Source organism: Carassius auratus, chromosome 1, assembly GCF_003368295.1.
Source record: "Carassius auratus strain Wakin chromosome 1, ASM336829v1, whole genome shotgun sequence".
Lineage (NCBI taxonomy): Eukaryota > Metazoa > Chordata > Actinopteri > Cypriniformes > Cyprinidae > Carassius > Carassius auratus.
The window spans coordinates 4,420,754-4,440,698 of NC_039243.1; the positions used below are offsets into that span (position 1 = coordinate 4,420,754).

The following is a 19,945-nucleotide window of genomic DNA, read 5'->3' on the forward strand; positions in this document are numbered from 1 at the left end:
TAAAGAGATGGGTCTTTAATCTAGATTTAAACTGCAAGAGTGTGTCTGCCTCCCGAACAATGTTAGGTAGGTTATTCCAGAGTTTAGGCGCCAAATACGAAAAGGATCTGCCGCCCGCAGTTGATTTTGATATTCTAGGTATTATCAAATTGCCTGAGTTTTGAGAACGTAGTGGATGTAGAGGAGTATAATGTAAAAGGAGCTCATTCAAATACTGAGGTGCTAAACCATTCAGGGCTTTATAAGTAATAAGCAATATTTTAAAATCTAAACAACTTTTGATAGGGAGCCAGTGCAGCGATGACAGGACCGGACTAATATGGTCATACTTCCTGGTTCTAGTAAGAACTCTTGCTGCTGCATTTTGGACTAGCTGTAGTTTGTTTACTAAGCGTGCAGAACAACCACCCAATAAAGCATTAAAATAATATAACCTTGAGGTCATAAATGCATGGATTAACATTTCTGCATTTGACATTGAGAGCATAGGTCGTAATTTTGATATATTTTTAAGATGGAAAAATGTAGTTTTACAAATGCTAGAAACGTGGCTTTCTAAGGAAAGATTGCGATCAAGTAGCACACCTAGGTTCATAACTGATGACGAAGAATTGACAGAGCAACCATCAAGTCTTAGACAGTGTTTTAGGTTATTAAAAGCAGAGTTTTTAGGTCCTATAATTAACACCTCTGTTTTTTCTGAATTTAGCAGTAAGAAATTACTCGTCATCCAGTTTTTTATATCGACTATGCATTCCATTAGTTTTTCAAATTGGTGTGTTTCCCCAGGCTGCGAAGAAATAATAGAGCTGAGTATCATCAGCATAACAGTGAAAGCTAACACCATGTTTCCTGATGATATCTCCCAAGGGTAACATATAAAGCGTGAAGAGTAGCGGCCCCAGTTCTGAGCCTTGAGGTACTCCATACTGCAATTGTGATCGATATGATACATCTTCATTCACTGCTACAAACTGATGGCGGTCATATAAGTATGATTTAAACCATGCTAATGCACTTCCACTGATGCCAACAAAGTGATCAAGTCTATGCAAAAGAATGCTGTGGTCAATTGTGTCAAACGCAGCACTAAGATCCAATAGCACTAATAGAGAGATACAACCACGATCAGATGATAAGAGCAGATCATTTGTAACTCTAAGGAGAGCAAGAAAAAAGGCCATGTTAAAGGCATAGTTCACCCAAAAATGAAAATGATGTCATTAATAACTCACCCTCATGTCATTCCAAACCCGTACGAGCTCCGTTTACCTTTGGAACACAGTTTAAGATATTTTAGATTTAGTCCGAGAGCTCTCAGTCCCTCCATTGAAAATGTATGTACGGCATACTGTCCATGTCCATAAAGGTAATAAAACATCTTCAAAGTAGTCCATGTGACATCAGAGGGTCAGTTAGAAATTGTTACAGCATCAAAAATACATTTTGGTCCAAAAAAAGCAAAAACTAAAAATTGATTCAGCATTGTCTTCTCTTCCGGCTCTGTTGTGAGCGCGTTCAAGTGTAGTGATATCCGGTTTGTGAACAAATCATTTGATTTAACTGGTTCTTCTTGAACCAGTTCACCGAATCGAATTGAATTGTTTTAAACAGTTCGCGTCTCCAATACGCATTAATCCACAAATGACTTAAGCTGTGAACTTTTTTAATGTGGCTGTCACTCCCTCCGAGTTAAAATAAACCAATATCCCAGAATATGAACTGCTGTGAAGAGAGAACTGAAGATGAACACCGAGCCGAGCCAGATAAAGAACGAAAGATTGATTCGTTCTCAAGTCAATGGTTGTATCCGTTTTCGGATCACCAGTAGTGATGGGAAGTTCGGTTCTTTTCCGCAAAGCGGTTCTTTCGAACAGTTCAATTCAATAAAGCGGTTGAAGAAAACGGGTCACTGGTTCTTTTGCCCTTTATTCAAGCCTTCGGTTTACCCGCGCTCATAACATTAGCACAAAATTATTTCAGAAATAATCATCAAAAGAATCAGTTCAGTTCAGACGCTCAGGGTGTCATTCTGCTTCACGCTGAATCACACATGCGCAGTTACCATCAGCTCCTCGGTTCTCGAATCGGACGCATCCGACAGAAACGGTTTTTAACTCAAGAATGACTCAATCGTTCTTTCATTATCTGGCTTGGCTCAGTGTTCATCTTCAGTTCTCTCTACACAGCAGTTCTAAAACTATGTTCTGAAGATGAACGGAGGTCTTACGGGTTTGGAACGACATGAGAGTGAGTCATTAATGACATAATTTTCATTTTTGGGTGAACTATCCCTTTAAGCCCACAGTTTCTTTTCAATTATCAGAAATTATCTAATTTAACTCACAATTTCATATGGATTAAGTCAAATCAAGTCAAGTCACCTTTATTTATATAGTGCTTTAAACAAAATACATTGCGTCAAAGCAACTGAACAATATTCATTAGTAAAACAGTGTGTCAATAATGCAAAATGACAGTTAAAGGCAGTTCATCATTGAATTCTGTTCGGCATAAATAGTGTCTTTGCATTTATTTGCAATCAAGTCAACAATATCACTGTAGCTGAAGTGACCCCAACTAAGCAAGCCAGAGGTGACAGCGGCATGGAACCGAAACTCCATTGGTGACCGAATGGAGAAAAAAACCTTGGGAGAAACCAGACTCAGTTGGGGGGCCAGTTCTCCACTGACCAGACGAAACCAGCAGTTCAATTCCAGGCTGCAAAAAAGTCAGGATTTAGACCGTATCATAGAACTGAGACTGCTCTCCTTAGAGTTACAAATTACCTGCTCTTATAATCTGACCGTGGTTGTATCTTTCTGTTAGTGTTATTGGATCTTAGTGCTGCATTCGACACTATTGACCACAACATTCTTTCGCATAGACTAGAACATTTTGTTGGCATTAATGGAAGTGCATTAACATGGTTTAAATCATACTTATATGACTGCCGTCAGTTCATAGCAGTGAATGAAGATGTATCATATCGATCACAAGTGCAGTATGGAGTACCTCAAGGCTCAGTACTAGGGCCGATACTCTTCACGCTTTATATGTTACCCTTGGGAGATATCATCAGGAAACACAGTGTTATTAAGCTCTATATTTCTTTTTGCCCGGTGAAACATACCAATTTGTAAAACTAACGGAATGCATAGTTGATATAAAAAACTGGATGACGAGTAATTTCATACTGCTAAATTCTGAAAAAAAACACAGGTGTTAATTATAGGACCTAAAAACTCTTAGAACACTATCTAAGACTTGATGGCTGCTCTGTCAATTCTTCGTCATCAGTTAGGAACCTAGGTGTGCTATTTGATAGCAATCTTTCCTTAGAAAGCCACGTTCTTGCATTTGTAAAACTGCATTTTTCCATCTCAAAAATATATCAAAATTACGGCCTGCGTTCTCAAAACTCAGGCAATTTCACAGTACCTAGAATATCAAAATCTACTGCGGGGGGCAGATCGTTTTCTTATTTGGCACCTAAACTCTGGAATAACCCACCTAACATTGTTCGGGAGGCAGACACACTCTTGCAGTTTAAATCTAGATTAAAGACCCATCTCTTTAACCTGGCTTACACATAACATACTAATATGCTTTTAATATCCAAATCCGTTAAAGGATTTTTAGGCTGCATTAATTAGGTAAACATGAACCCGGAAACACTTCCCATAACACCGTACTTTCTACATCATTAGAAGAATGGCATCTACGCTAATATTTGTCTGTTTCTCTCTTATTCCGAGGTCACCGTTTCCACCAGATCCAGTCTGTGTCCAAATCAGAGGGTCACTGCAGTCGCCCGGATCCAGTACGTATCCAGACCAGATGGTGGATCAGCACCTAGAAAGGACCTCTACATCCCTGAAAGACAGCGGAGACCAGGACAACTAGAGCCCCAGATACAGATCCCCTGTAAAGACCTTGTCTCAGACGACCACCAGGACAAGACCACAGGAAACAGATGATTCTTCTGCACAATCTGACTTTGCTGCAGCCTGGAATTGAACTGCTGGTTTTGTCTGGTCAAAGGAGAACTGCCTTCTCATGTTATGAACATGTTATGTTATTAACCAGTCTCTGTTATTCTATTTCCACCATAACTGCACTGCGTTGCACTGTGTTCTCATGCCCGAGCTAGAGTCTTGTTTGGCGGGGAACTGCTCACGACTGAGACTGCCCTCCTGCGTTTCAGTCATAGCCGAAATATACTGCGACTGCCTTTATAACCTGCCCAAAATCAAACAGAGAAAATCTCTGAGGAAATGTTTTAACATCCAAAGTGTTTGTATTCTGTATGCTTGTGAATAAAATCGTTTATTTTATGCAAAGTATCAGGCTTTTCCATCACGAGAAAAGACTGCGACAATCATTAAAGTTTGCGATCCATGTTGCTCTGCATAAAATTCAACTATATACAGCATAGTAGCCATTTTATAGATAAAATAAAATTTATACTAACATGTAATTTACAGATGAATACAACAATTATAACTGCTCTCTCCAGAAGAGAATCAAAATCCCAGCGATAATTCAACTGCTGGGTTACATCTGACCCAAGGTCTGAGTAATACAAAAACTACCCAAACATTGGGTTGTTACATTCGACCCAGGAGCTGCAAAGCAACCCAAGCATTGATCACCTGACAGGCCAACCATACAGTTCTTGAAGACATACACACACTAAAATGGTTAAGAGACATAAAATGGACATTAGAAACATGAAAACCAATTAAAAGTCTATAATACACAATACAGCAACAATTTACCTTGGTTGAAATTAGGGCTGGACAATTAGTCGCATTCGATTGTCATGCGTGTCTCTTCACCAAAGCTGGTTCTGTGATTAGCAGTAAATGTCCATTACTTGGTTTCAAATGGAGTTAGGGTTAGGGCACTTTCCAGCTAGATTTTGTTTTGTTCTAAAATGTTCTAAGAACATGGATTGCTAATGGTTTTAGTGGGTAGTTTTGTTTTTGTTCCCAGAACATTCTCTCAAAAGATAGGATAAGATTCTCTGAAAACATTCTAAAAATGTCTACCGCTAATCACAAAACCATCTTTACTGACGAGACACACATGACAATCGCATGCAATTAATCTTGCAGCCCTTGAAATAGATTTTTTATTAATCAAATTAAGACACACGTCTGAGAGAGAGAGTACGTCAACCTGATGTACATCAACTGATGACATTTTTCTCAGTTTTTGCTGTAACAAAATAAGTTACATCAGTTAAATGAACAGTAACACTGAAAAGACGCATACTGCCTAAGTACTGATCACGACATCATGACAACTGCATGCGATTAATCATATAGCCCTATTAATAAGAATGGTGTATTTACAGGTTCAAATAAAAAGACGTAAAAACAACACTATTAAACCAAGTAAACTCAGTCTGTTAAAAGAATACAGGTATTTTGTCCATACCTTAAAAACAGTCCAAGAATCCCAGTATGTCATTGAGTCCTGAGTGTCCAGCAGTGTCCAAGTTGCTGTAAGTGATCCAGAAAGGTAAGTCCAATGAAAACGAAACTCCACAGTCCGAGTGTGATTGGAAGCTGTGAATGGCCTGGGCATGGGCCTGGGCCTGATTTATATGACTGATCATCTGACAGGCCAACCATACAGTTCTTAAAGACATACACACACTAAAAGGGTTAAGAGGCATAAAATGCACATAAGAAACATGAAAACCAATTAAAACTCTATAATTCATAAAATCACTATAATAAATAGAGCGGTTAAAACATGTCCCTTGTGTGAAAATGTAACAATATGTTGTGTTTACTGGCTTTTGTCCAACACAAATGCTCCTCAATTTATCAAAAGTACTAATGGACAGATAAAATCGACAACTTGTGTTTAGTTACTTTATGTAGATTTTATTTATTTGTTTTTTTTACATTACTTACATTTAGATTCTTTCTTTTACTTACTTGTTATCATTTACTCCACCGGCCTGCTCATCACACACACACATACATCTCTCACTCTGATGCCTGACTCGTGTTGGGATGAGCTCATCTGCAATTCTTATCGAATGTTTTCCTGTCAGATGTTAAATAGACATTAAGTAAGGGTCTTTAAGATGTACTGTATATGCTTTTGTGTAAATCCACTTTGGAGATGTACGTGTGCTTACTGGAGCTCAGTAAGCTATGCACAATAAAATATGTTTTTAAAGCACAATCATGGATATACTAGACACTTTAGCATCTCTACACCTTCAGCAATTCAACGGTTCACTCTACAGTCACTCAAGAAATGTTATTTTAACACAAGAAACCGTGTTTTTGGTTTCTAATACTCACATGTGTAAACCGCCTCATCACTGTTCTCTTTCATATTTGATGATGACGCATCCTCTCACATGGCCTCCTGGGATTGAAAAGTGTCATAATTATTGATTCACCTATTGCTTTTTGCCTACCATATAGAAGGGAAGTATGCAGTTTCGAACACAGCGACTGACACACACTCATAAGATCAGAGCACTTACAAATGATGAGAAGCCACTTGTGATTAACAGCAGCTTTAGATCTTACAGCTGCGGCTCCATTCAGATCCAGTTATAAAATACTGAGATAAAAATAGACCAGTGTCCCTGCGTTTATATGATGGTTTCTCTCACATTTCCTGTAGAGTTTGCTTTAATGAAGCCCTCTGGGTTTCCAGCAGTAGAGCTGCAGTCCGAGAAACACACACACACACACACACACACACACACACAAAGTCACTCATTCACTGACAAACACATACACACTCCCTAAAGCTATAAAGCTTGTATTTAAGATTAATAAAGTAATGCTGACAACATTATTGCTTTAGTGCATGTGCATGTGTTTGGAGAAGTATAATGATATGTTAAATTTTAATTTCTGGAAAATTTAAAGTAAAAAAATTGATTGACCTAATGCTTAAAATGAGGGGATAAAATCAACTTAAATTAAAATCTAAATAAGGTTAACAATTCCTAGGTTATTCTGCAGTACAGTATATGATCTTTAGACATTGTGATGGAAATAAGGACAAAATATTGAGGAAGAGCATAACTTTATATGTGTGAAGTCAGAAAATAATTTAAACTCAAATCAAATGCTGTCCATGATTTTATTTGAGAAGCCAATATTTAGAGATAATGACTGTATATTATCCCTCACACACATGTAATCAAACACATTTGATTAAATATATGTAATCTCCAAAACTATGACTGGTTCCCCACATAGCAACATTGTGTCGGCCCAGATCCGGCCCACATCTGGCACCCGTGGAAAGATGATCTGGCCCACTTGCAGCGTGGAATCATGGGACTTGGGCGGACCGCTCCTGTTTGCCAGATTTGAGCCACAAGCAGGCCATAGCAATGCCACATGTCAACCAAGAGTAAAGAAATTAACCAGAAATGGACCTTATCTGAGCCACAAAATCTGTGTATATATTAAATATGAAGTAATTTCAGCCTTAATAAGCCTGTTAACAAGCAGAATCACTGAAGGAAAGAAGAGAACAGAAAAAGAGATGAGCAGAAACACAAGATCTACAACTGACTTCAGCCACAACCTTAGATGAAATCAACTGTAGATAAAAGAGGACATTAAATCTCTGGAGATCTCACCAGAGGAGGATTAAACAACTCCACAAACAGCTTTACCAGCTTCACTTATTACTAACCAGACTGACTTTATTTCTGTTAGACATCTACAAAAGTTTTTATTGAGAATTAACAGAGGTTTAACTCCACTGTGTTTCACCATAACAGTGATTAGTGTTTAAATTAGTTGGGCTCTTAACTCTTATACTATCTTTTGTATTTTTTTAGCTACTCTGACGGTGTGTTTGCCTTTTTGGCTCAGATAAGGTCCACTTCTGGTTAATTTCTTTACTCTTGGCTGATATGTGGCATTGCTATGGCCTGCTTGTGGCTCAAATCTGGCAAACAGGAGCGGTCCGCCCAAGTGCCATGATTCCACGCTGCATGTGGGCCAGATCATCTTTCCACGGGTGCCAGATGTGGGCCGGATCTGGGCCGACACAATGTTACTATGTGGGTCTTTATGTATATGGACCTGTAAGATAACTGTAAGATCTGTAGCAGCAGCTAAAGTGCTCTGCTTTAGATCTCCTCATTAATATCATATATACATTACAATTTGCTAAAACAAGAGCTTGGTGGGCTTTTTTTCATAACGTGTCCTCATTGTGACTCAATTTACCCAATAGTGTGACAACATGCCCCATATGCCCATGTGTGTTCAGTGAACTGCATCTTTTGTCCTTGGATTTTAAAAGTGCCTATACATGGCTATGATAAATGATACATTGAATTATATATATATATATATATATATATATATATATATATATATATATATATATATATTGTTATACATGGCTCTGTTACAATATAGATATAGAATTAAATGTAGAATTTATAATGTAATTGAGAACTATAATGATATAAATTATAGTTGAGTAATGTCTAGAGATAATTCTAGCTGATGATGTTTGATGATGAGGATTGTCCTGCTCTCAGTTAAGCACGGGTGTTTTTCTCTGTGTATGTGCTGTGATTGGTGGGATTAAATGAGGAAGGCCCGCCCAAATGTCCATTAATAATGAGAATGAAGGAAAGCAAGAAGACAGGATCTGTAATTTGTGAGAGCTGCTCCTGCCAGCAGATGTCTCTGTCACTCCGCTCCGTCCCGTGAGTCTCTCTTTCACACACACAGACACACATCAGACGTGTGCTGGTCAGTGCGAGCAGAGGTAGAGCTGGAAAAGGCCGAGCAGAGGGGCGATGTAGTGGCTTATGGAGGCTGTGGCGCCGGCATGGGATGCGGCTCTCCGCTTGTGCCGTGGGCCATTGCAGAGCGCCGTGTTGCAGCAGGTGATGCAGACGGAGTTCAGCTTCCCCGTGCAGAACTGCTGGTAGCCTGACGATGCGATCAGACATGCCCCTGACGACGCACATGACTTCCTGTAGTGAATCCCTGCACAAACACACATTCACAATAGTGACCCTACAGACAGGAGGTGTGCTGGTATGCTCACGCATACTCTCACGATAATGTGAATCTCAGAAATAACACGAATACAGCTCACATCTGTCCTGAATGTTACCAGAAATATAGAGATTAAATAGTGCTTGACGTACACAGTGTTTGAATTAGATCCATCAATAGAGCCTAAATTTGTGACCAATTTATTATGTATTTATTATTAATTAATTAATTAATTAAAATTTGAATTAAATTTCAATTCTAAATATTAAATCTAAAAAGATCCACAGCTGCTGTTTAACATCGACAGTCCACTAGAGGGCAAATCACATAAACAAAAGGCACATCGCTGCACTTACTTCAGCTTAAAAAATTATATTTTGGTTGACAAGGGAATTCAGAAATAACTCAAATATTCAAGCATATTAATTTGAACATTAATGAAATTACCATGGCATTTTAGTAAGAGTAAAATGGAATAATATTAATGAACAGAATCTGATGAAATATTGAGAATATTTTTATCAAAAGACAAAAACTGAGTAACTTGTTTCTCTATTTGTTTTTTTCTGTTTCTGCTGGGATTGAAATCTCATGTTAACTAGAAATTACACAAACTTCAGTCTGGATCCAGTACACCTGAGAAGAGATGATCCCAACCCGGAAACAACAAACAGAACTACCAAATACAAATAAAATTTAATCAAATAAAAAAGACAGGCTGTTGTTTGCCTTAGACTTATTGATTGATTTGAGAAAAAAAACTTGTGTTTATCTTTTTGCCTCTCTGATATATTATTATAATTTTGGTAAAATTTGAAGGGGAATGTAGTTCGTACTGATGGATTATTTGATGGCAGTATGACACAAGCACTCATGTCCAGCAATTTTTTTTTTTTTACTGTAACAGGTAGACCGTACATCATCAGTAGTCTGGACTGCTTTCTTACAGGGAATGGAACTCACATGAGCTGAACTCAGATCAGCATCTGAAGAAGCGTTGCGTGAGCAGTAGCATAACTCCAGCGTAAAGCTCACTGAAATGAACACAAGCTTTCATCAGTTTTCAGCACTCACTGCAGTCAAAGTCCACCAGGACTCATTAATTCTGATGTTTTTGAGTGAGGAGCAGATAAAGAAGAGGATGGAAGAGCAGCGAGGACCAGATGAAGGAGTGGTGAGAGCAGATGAAGGAGCAGAGAGGAGCGGCGAGGAGCAGATGAAGGACTGGCGAGAAGCAGATGAAGGAGTGGTGAGGAGCAGATGAAGGAGTGGCTAGGAGCAGATGAAGGAGCAGCGAGGAGCAGATGAAGGAGCGGTGAGGACGAGATGAAGGAGCGGTGAGAGCGGATGAAGGAGTGGTGAGGAGCAGATGAAGGAGTGGTGAGGAGCAGATGAAGGAGTGGCGAGGAGCAGATGAAGGAGCGTTGAGGAGCAGATGAAGGAGTGGCAAGGAGCAGATGAAGGAGTGTCGAGGAGCAGATGAAGGAGCGGTGAGAGCAGATGAAGGAGCGGTGAGTGGTGAGGAGCAGATGAAGGAGCGGTGAGTGGTGAGGAGCAGATGAAGGAGCGGTGAGGAGCAGATGAAGGAGTGGTGATTAGCAGATGAAGGAGTGGTGAGGAGCAAATGAAGAAGTGGTGAGAAGGAGTGGCGAGGAGCAGATGAAGAAGTGGTAAGGAGCAGATGAAGGAGTGGTAAGGAGAAGATGAAGGAGCGGCAAGAAGGAGCAGTGAGGAGCAGATGAAGGAGCGGTGAGGAGCAGATGAAGGAGTGGTGATGAGCAGATGAAGGAGTGGTGAGGAGCAGATGAAGGATTGTTGAGGAGCAGATGAAGAAGTGGTGAGGAGCAGATAAGGGAATGGCGAGAAGGGGCAGCAAGGAGCAGATGAAGGAGTGATGAGGAACAGATGAAGAAATGGTGAGGAGCAGATAAGGGAATGGCGAGAAGGGGCAGCAAGGAGCAGATGAAGGAGTGTTGAGGAGCAGATGAAGGAGTGGTGAGGAGCAGATGAAGGAGCAGATGAAGGGGTGGTGATTAGCAGATGAAGGAGTGGTGAGGAGCAAATGAAGAAGTGGTGAGAAGGAGTGGCGAGGAGCAGATGAAGAAGTGGTAAGGAGCAGATGAAGGCGTGGTAAGGGGCAGATGAAGGAGCGGCGAGAAGTAGCAGCAAGGAGCAGATGAAGGAGTGGCAAGGAGCAGATGAAGGAGTGTCGAGGAGCAGATGAAGGAGCGGTGAGAGCAGATGAAGGAGCGGTGAGTGGTGAGGAGCAGATGAAGGAGCGGTGAGTGGTGAGGAGCAGATGAAGGAGCGGTGAGGAGCAGATGAAGGAGTGGTGATTAGCAGATGAAGGAGTGGTGAGGAGCAAATGAAGAAGTGGTGAGAAGGAGTGGCGAGGAGCAGATGAAGAAGTGGTAAGGAGCAGATGAAGGAGTGGTAAGGAGAAGATGAAGGAGCGGCAAGAAGGAGCAGTGAGGAGCAGATGAAGGAGCGGTGAGGAGCAGATGAAGGAGTGGTGATGAGCAGATGAAGGAGTGGTGAGGAGCAGATGAAGGATTGTTGAGGAGCAGATGAAGTGGTGAGGAGCAGATAAGGGAATGGCGAGAAGGGGCAGCAAGGAGCAGATGAAGGAGTGATGAGGAACAGATGAAGAAATGGTGAGGAGCAGATAAGGGAATGGCGAAAAGGGGCAGCAAGGAGCAGATGAAGGAGTGTTGAGGAGCAGATGAAGGAGTGGTGAGGAGCAGATGAAGGAGCAGCGAGGAGCAGATGAAGGAGTGGTGATTAGCAGATGAAGGAGTGGTGAGGAGCAAATGAAGAAGTGGTGAGAAGGAGTGGCGAGGAGCAGATGAAGAAGTGGTAAGGAGCAGATGAAGGCGTGGTAAGGGGCAGATGAAGGAGCGGCGAGAAGTAGCAGCAAGGAGCAGATGAAGGAGTGGCAAGGAGCAGATGAAGGAGTGTTGAGGAGCAGATGAGGAGTGGTGAGGAGCAGATGAAGGAGTGGTGAGTAGCAGATGAAGGAGTGGTGAGGAGCAGATGAAGGATTGTTGAGGAGCAGATGAAGAAGTGGTGAGGAGCAGATAAGGGAATGGCGAGAAGGGGCAGCAAGGAGCAGATGAAGGAGTGATGAGGAACAGATGAAGAAATGGTGAGGAGCAGATAAGGGAATGGCGAGAAGGGGCAGCAAGGAGCAGATGAAGGAGTGTTGAGGAGCAGATGAAGGAGTGGTGAGGAGCAGATGAAGGAGCAGCGAGGAGCAGATGAAGGAGTGGCGAAGAGCAGATGAAGGAGTGGCAAGGAGCAGATGAAGGAGTGGCGAGGAGCAGATGAAGGAGTGGCAAGGAGCAGATGAAGGAGTGGTGATGAAGAGATGAAGGAGTGGTGAGGAGCAGATTAAGTAGTGGCGAGGAGCAGATGAAGGAGATTTGATGAGCAGATGAAGGAGCGGATGAGGTGCAGATGAAGGAACGGTGACAGCAGATGAAGGAGCGGTGAGTGGTGAGGAGCAGATGAAGGAGTGTCGAGGAGCAGATGAAGGAGCGGTGAGAGCAGATGAAGGAGCAGTGAGTGGCGAGGAGCAGATGAAGGATTGGTGAGGAGCAGATGAAGGAGCGGTGAGGAGCGGATGAAGGAGTGGTGATGAGTAGATGAAGGAGTGGCGAGGAGGAGATGAAGAAGTTTTGAGAAGGAGTGGCAAGGAGCAGATGAAGAAGTGCAGATGAAGAGCAGATGAAGAAGTGGTGAGGCGCAGATAAGGGAACGGCGAGAAGGAGCAGCAAGGAGCAGATGAAGGATTGGCGAGGAGCAGATGAAGGAGTGGTGAGGAGCAGATGAAGGAGTAGCGAGAAGGAGCAGCGAGGAGCAGATGAAGAAGTGGTGAGAAGGAGTGGCAAGGAGCAGATGAAGAAGTGCAGATGAAGAGCAGATGAAGAAGTGGTGAGGCGCAGATAAGGGAACGGCGAGAAGGAGCAGCAAGGAGCAGATGAAGGATTGGCGAGGAGCAGATGAAGGAGTGGTGAGGAGCAGATGAAGGAGTAGCGAGAAGGAGCAGCGAGGAGCAGATGAAGAAGTGGTGAGAAGGAGTGGCAAGGAGCAGATGAAGAAGTGCAGATGAGGAGCAGATGAAGAAGTGGTGAGGAGCAGATAAGGGAACGGCGAGAAGGAGCAGTAAGGAGCAGATGAAGGATTGGCGAGGAGCAGATGAAGGAGCGGTGAGAGCAGATGAAGGAGCGGTGAGTGGTGAGGAGCAGATGAAGGAGTGGCGAGGAGCAGATGAAGGAGCGGTGAGGAGCAGATGAAGGAGTGGTGATGAACAGATGAAGGAGCGTCGAGGAGCAGATGAAGGAGCAGTGAGGAGCAGATGAAGGAGCGGTGAGGAGCAGATGAAGGAGTGGTTAGGTGCAAATGAAGGAGTGGTGAGGAGTAGATGAAGGAGTGGCGAGGAGTAGATGAAGGAGTGGTGAGGAGCACATGAAGGAGCGTCGAGGAGCAGATAAAGAAGTGGTGAGAAGGAGTGGCAAGGAGCAGATGAAGAAGTGGTAAGGAGCAGATGAAGGAGTGGTAAGGAGCAGATGAAGGAGCAGCGAGAAGGAGCAGCGAGGAACAGATGAAGGAGTGGCGAGGAGCAGATGAAGGAGTGGCGAGGAACAGATGAAGGAGCGGCGAGGAGCAGATGAAGGAGTGGCGAGGAGCAGATGAAGGAGCGGCGAGGTGCAGTTGAAGGAGTGGCGAGGAGCAGATGAAGGATCGGCAAGGAGCAGATGGAAGAGTGGTGAGAGTAGATGAAGGAGCAAATGAAGGAGTGGTGAGGAGTAGATGAAGGAGTGGTGAGAGCAAATGAAGGAGCAGCGAGGAGCAGATGAAGGAGTGTTGAGAATAGATGAAGGAGCAGTGAGGAGCAGATGAAGGAGTGGTGAGGAGTAGATGAAGGATTGGTGAGAGCAGATGAAGAAGTGGTGAGGAGCAGATAAGGGAATGGTGAGAAGGGGCAGCAAGGGGCAGATGAAGAAGTGGTGAGGAGTAGATGAAGGAGTGGTGAAAGCAGATGAAGGAGCGGCGGGGGGCAGATGAAGGAGTGTTGAGAGTAGATGAAGGATTGGTGAGAGTAGATGAAGGAGCAGCGAGGAGCAGATGAAGGAGTGTTGAGGAGTAGATGAAGGAGTGTTGAGAGTAGATGAAGGATTGGTGAGAGTAGATGAAGGAGCAGCAAGGAGCAGATGAAGGAGTGTTGAGGAGTAGATGAAGGAGCAGATGAAGGAGTGGTGAGGAGTAGATGAAGGAGTGGTGAGAGCAAATGAAGGAGCAGCGAGGAGCAGATGAAGGAGTGTTGAGAGTAGATGAAGGAACAGCGAGGAGCAGATGAAGGAGTGTTGAGAGTAGATGAAGGATTGTTGAGGAGCAGATGAAGAAGTGGTGAGGAGCAGATAAGGGAATGGCGAGAAGGGGCAGCAAGGAGCAGATGAAGGAGTGATGAGGAACAGATGAAGAAATGGTGAGGAGCAGATAAGGGAATGGCGAGAAGGGGCAGCAAGGAGCAGATGAAGGAGTGTTGAGGAGCAGATGAAGGAGTGGTGAGGAGCAGATGAAGGAGCAGCGAGGAGCAGATGAAGGAGTGGCGAAGAGCAGATGAAGGAGTGGCAAGGAGCAGATGAAGGAGTGGCGAGGAGCAGATGAAGGAGTGGCAAGGAGCAGATGAAGGAGTGGTGATGAAGAGATGAAGGAGTGGTGAGGAGCAGATTAAGTAGTGGCGAGGAGCAGATGAAGGAGATTTGATGAGCAGATGAAGGAGCGGATGAGGTGCAGATGAAGGAACGGTGAGAGCAGATGAAGGAGCGGTGAGTGGTGAGGAGCAGATGAAGGAGTGTCGAGGAGCAGATGAAGGAGCGGTGAGAGCAGATGAAGGAGCAGTGAGTGGCGAGGAGCAGATGAAGGATTGGTGAGGAGCAGATGAAGGAGCGGTGAGGAGCGGATGAAGGAGTGGTGATGAGTAGATGAAGGAGTGGCGAGGAGGAGATGAAGAAGTTTTGAGAAGGAGTGGCAAGGAGCAGATGAAGAAGTGCAGATGAAGAGCAGATGAAGAAGTGGTGAGGCGCAGATAAGGGAACGGCGAGAAGGAGCAGCAAGGAGCAGATGAAGGATTGGCGAGGAGCAGATGAAGGAGTGGTGAGGAGCAGATGAAGGAGTAGCGAGAAGGAGCAGCGAGGAGCAGATGAAGAAGTGGTGAGAAGGAGTGGCAAGGAGCAGATGAAGAAGTGCAGATGAGGAGCAGATGAAGAAGTGGTGAGGAGCAGATAAGGGAACGGCGAGAAGGAGCAGTAAGGAGCAGATGAAGGATTGGCGAGGAGCAGATGAAGGAGCGGTGAGAGCAGATGAAGGAGCGGTGAGTGGTGAGGAGCAGATGAAGGAGTGTCGAGGAGCAGATGAAGGAGCGGTGAGAGCAGATGAAGGAGCAGTGAGTGGCGAGGAGCAGATGAAGGATTGGTGAGGAGCAGATGAAGGAGCGGTGAGGAGCGGATGAAGGAGTGGTGATGAGTAGATGAAGGAGTGGCGAGGAGGAGATGAAGAAGTTTTGAGAAGGAGTGGCAAGGAGCAGATGAAGAAGTGCAGATGAAGAGCAGATGAAGAAGTGGTGAGGCGCAGATAAGGGAACGGCGAGAAGGAGCAGCAAGGAGCAGATGAAGGATTGGCGAGGAGCAGATGAAGGAGTGGTGAGGAGCAGATGAAGGAGTAGCGAGAAGGAGCAGCGAGGAGCAGATGAAGAAGTGGTGAGAAGGAGTGGCAAGGAGCAGATGAAGAAGTGCAGATGAGGAGCAGATGAAGAAGTGGTGAGGAGCAGATAAGGGAACGGCGAGAAGGAGCAGTAAGGAGCAGATGAAGGATTGGCGAGGAGCAGATGAAGGAGCGGTGAGAGCAGATGAAGGAGCGGTGAGTGGTGAGGAGCAGATGAAGGAGTGGCGAGGAGCAGATGAAGGAGCGGTGAGGAGCAGATGAAGGAGTGGTGATGAACAGATGAAGGAGCGTCGAGGAGCAGATGAAGGAGCAGTGAGGAGCAGATGAAGGAGCGGTGAGGAGCAGATGAAGGAGTGGTTAGGTGCAAATGAAGGAGTGGTGAGGAGTAGATGAAGGAGTGGCGAGGAGTAGATGAAGGAGTGGTGAGGAGCAGATGAAGTAGTGGTGAGCAGATGACGGGGTGGTGAGGAGCACATGAAGGAGCGTCGAGGAGCAGATAAAGAAGTGGTGAGAAGGAGTGGCAAGGAGCAGATGAAGAAGTGGTAAGGAGCAGATGAAGGAGTGGTAAGGAGCAGATGAAGGAGCAGCGAGAAGGAGCAGCGAGGAACAGATGAAGGAGTGGCGAGGAGCAGATGAAGGAGTGGCGAGGAACAGATGAAGGAGCGGCGAGGAGCAGATGAAGGAGTGGCGAGGAGCAGATGAAGGAGCGGCGAGGTGCAGTTGAAGGAGTGGCGAGGAGCAGATGAAGGATCGGCAAGGAGCAGATGGAAGAGTGGTGAGAGTAGATGAAGGAGCAAATGAAGGAGTGGTGAGGAGTAGATGAAGGAGTGGTGAGAGCAAATGAAGGAGCAGCGAGGAGCAGATGAAGGAGTGTTGAGAATAGATGAAGGAGCAGTGAGGAGCAGATGAAGGAGTGGTGAGGAGTAGATGAAGGATTGGTGAGAGCAGATGAAGAAGTGGTGAGGAGCAGATAAGGGAATGGTGAGAAGGGGCAGCAAGGGGCAGATGAAGAAGTGGTGAGGAGTAGATGAAGGAGTGGTGAAAGCAGATGAAGGAGCGGCGGGGGGCAGATGAAGGAGTGTTGAGAGTAGATGAAGGATTGGTGAGAGTAGATGAAGGAGCAGCGAGGAGCAGATGAAGGAGTGTTGAGGAGTAGATGAAGGAGTGTTGAGAGTAGATGAAGGATTGGTGAGAGTAGATGAAGGAGCAGCAAGGAGCAGATGAAGGAGTGTTGAGGAGTAGATGAAGGAGCAGATGAAGGAGTGGTGAGGAGTAGATGAAGGAGTGGTGAGAGCAAATGAAGGAGCAGCGAGGAGCAGATGAAGGAGTGTTGAGAGTAGATGAAGGAACAGCGAGGAGCAGATGAAGGAGTGTTGAGAGTAGATGAAGGCGCAGCGAGGAGCAGATGAAGGAGTGTTGAGAGTAGATGAAGGCGCAGTGAGGAGCAGATGAAGGAGCAGCGAGGAGCAGATGAAGGAGCAGCGAGGAGCAGATGAAGGAGTGTTGAGAGTAGATGAAGGCGCAGCGAGGAGCAGATGAAGGAGCAGCGAGGAGCAGATGAAGGAGTGTTGAGGAGTAGATGAAGGAGCAGATGAAGGAGTGGTGAGGTGTAGATGAAGGAGTAGTGAGAGCAAATGAAGGAGCAGCGAGGAGCAGATGAAGGAGTGTTGAGAGTAGATGAAGGAGCAGCGAGGATCAGATGAAGGAGTGTTGAGAGTAGATGAAGGCGCAGCGAGGAGCAGATGAAGGAGTGGCAAGGAGCAGATGAAGGAGTGGTGAGAGCAGATGAAGGAGCGGCGGGGGGCAGATGAAGGCAGCCTATGTCAGCCTGTCATTTGTCTCACTCTCATTTATTGCATTCTTTTCTTTTAGTGATTCATTATTTTATTAATATAAAAGTGATTTTTTACGTGAACAGCAGTCTTCATTGCACATACGATCATCATCACCATGATCATCATCATCAGTCAGCTAATGAGACTAGCAGTCCACCATAGCAACAGGCAGCACAGGAAGTGATGCGGCATCCTTACCATCCTCCATGACCAGCACTTCCTTCTGACACATGTCCTGCACATTGACTGTGCAGTTGACAATGAACTCTGGCGAGGTGCAGTCATCCTGCCTAACGTCTTCACACTGATAGCACTGGATCTGTAGTGCCACGCTCATGCCTGCACAAACACACACACACACACACACACACATCATCATCATCATCATCAGCTGTGATTTATGCACTCTCTTTCTCACACGCACACACACACACACACACACACAGATACACAGACACACACACCTTCACACACACACATACACTCTCTCTCTCTCTCTCTCTCTCTCTCTCTCTCACTCTCTCCCTTACACACACACACACACACACACAGAGAGAGATACGCACAAACATACACACAAACAGACACAGACAGACACAAATAGACACAGACACACACGCACACACATACATCTCTCTCTCTCTCTCTCTCTCTCTCTCACTCTCTCTCCCTCTCTCTCCCTCACACACACACACACACACAGATACACACAAACATACACACACACAGAGATAGACACAAATAGACACAGATACACACACACACACAGATAGACACAAATAGACACAGATACACACACACGCACACAGAGATAGACACAAATAGACATAGATACACACACCTATCATCATCTCCTGTAAATTCTGCACACACTCAGCTCTGTGTCACCTAACTTTTACACAGTGATTTTTATTTCATTTGATCCAGTGAATTCTGTTTAATGACGCGGGCAGACCGTGTAGGAGAACTGTATTTGTTTACTGTTTAATTGATGAATAGAAATTACACATATATTTCATTAATTTGTTAAGTTTATTTGTAATCTCCAGAATTCATTGCATTCCTTCATAAAAAAAAAAACAAGTATGATAAGCTGAATAACTCATATTGCAGCTGCTCTGAAATCGGATGTAATTCTCCTAGAGACTTTAAACAAAATAGATGGTCAAATTGTTCTATTTCTCCACTCAATGAGCATAATTTAAATCATTGTAGAATTTGTTTACTGCCTTAATTTATACTGATTTGAGTAATAAAAACATTTTATTTATTAGTATCAATATTTTTATTATTTTGTTTGCTTGTTTATTTATTTAAGTTTGGACAAGATGATTTAAAGCATAAGAGTAGTTTTAATCTAATCTATCAAACTCCAAAGTAAACTGAGAAATTTGTTTAATTGTAAGTAAAATATATTTATATATTAATATATTTCATTATTTAAAAGGTGAAATATGAGCCATACTGTCGAGTGTTTTATCGTGTAATTTGAATTAGCTTTTAATACGGAACATTCCACATGAACAGTTGCTTTAAAAACAAAAATCATTAACGTCTTTCCAATTTACAAGTGAATCGCACAATAACTAAATTAATATTTCACTGTTTCAATCATCATCGATAAATCTATTCATTTAGATTTATTAATTTCCTTTAAAATATTAAAATTAGACGTTAAAATATTAGATAAGACGTTATTTTATCAAATGAAGGCACAATTAATCTCTTAGTCTCAATATTTTCTTCTTTTCAACCAATGAATACAAAAAAACTCAGTCATTTAACTGTCCTAATTAAAATTGGGATTTTTTTTTATTTTATTGTTATTTCAGCGTGTAATTTGGCATAAGATTAAAGCTCATTAAAATCACAGGCCGCTCATTATAATCCAGTCATTTAAATGATCTTCAGTAAAGTCGCTGCTGCTGTTTTTCAGCATGAATCAGTCATTTAATATCCACTCACCCGCCGTCAGTGCGATCAGCAGTAAAGTCACACACCGCCGCATCACGGAGCCGCTGCCGCTCACCGCTTATCCGCCGCTTCCATCCCCGCGACCGACGACTCACCGCGCGCGCGACTCTGACTCCTGCTGCCCGACTTCAGCGGGCGTGACTCGCGTCTGGGGAGAGGGAGAGAGAGAGAGAGAGAGGGAGGGAGGGAGGGAGTGTAGTACCATATTCTATTTTATTTTATTTTATTTTTTTGTTTTTGTGGAAAAGGACGACAAAATTAAGAGAGCTCAGGTCTTCCCATAATAAGTATCTGAGGTCATAAAATTAGTTTTTTTTTTTTTTTTTTTTTTATATAGACACCAAACCTTTTTACTCTATAGTACAGGCATCAAGGGCAAAATACTTG

At 43.6% G+C, this 19,945-nt stretch overlaps 2 protein-coding genes and 1 long non-coding RNA gene across 4 annotated transcripts in view; 1 reads left to right on the forward strand and 2 right to left on the reverse strand.

Moving 5' to 3' along the window:
• Positions 1-19,945, forward strand: part of LOC113039050 (zinc finger protein 501-like) — an 847,435-nt gene that overhangs the window by 170,704 nt on the left and 656,786 nt on the right. The gene's annotated exons all lie outside the window — the stretch shown is intronic.
• LOC113042717 (uncharacterized) lies at positions 4,311-7,312 on the reverse strand. The gene is made up of 2 exons (XR_003275619.1): positions 6,518-7,312; positions 4,311-6,396 (listed from the first exon to the last, which is right to left on the reverse strand). It is a non-coding gene; the product is annotated as an uncharacterized LOC113042717 (long non-coding RNA).
• Positions 8,411-19,708, reverse strand: LOC113042297 (ly6/PLAUR domain-containing protein 1). The gene is made up of 3 exons (XM_026201072.1): positions 19,550-19,708; positions 17,783-17,923; positions 8,411-9,011 (listed from the first exon to the last, which is right to left on the reverse strand). Exons 1-3 carry the CDS (start codon positions 19,590-19,592, stop codon positions 8,773-8,775), a joined length of 423 nt encoding a protein of 140 aa, XP_026056857.1. The 5' UTR covers positions 19,593-19,708; the 3' UTR covers positions 8,411-8,772.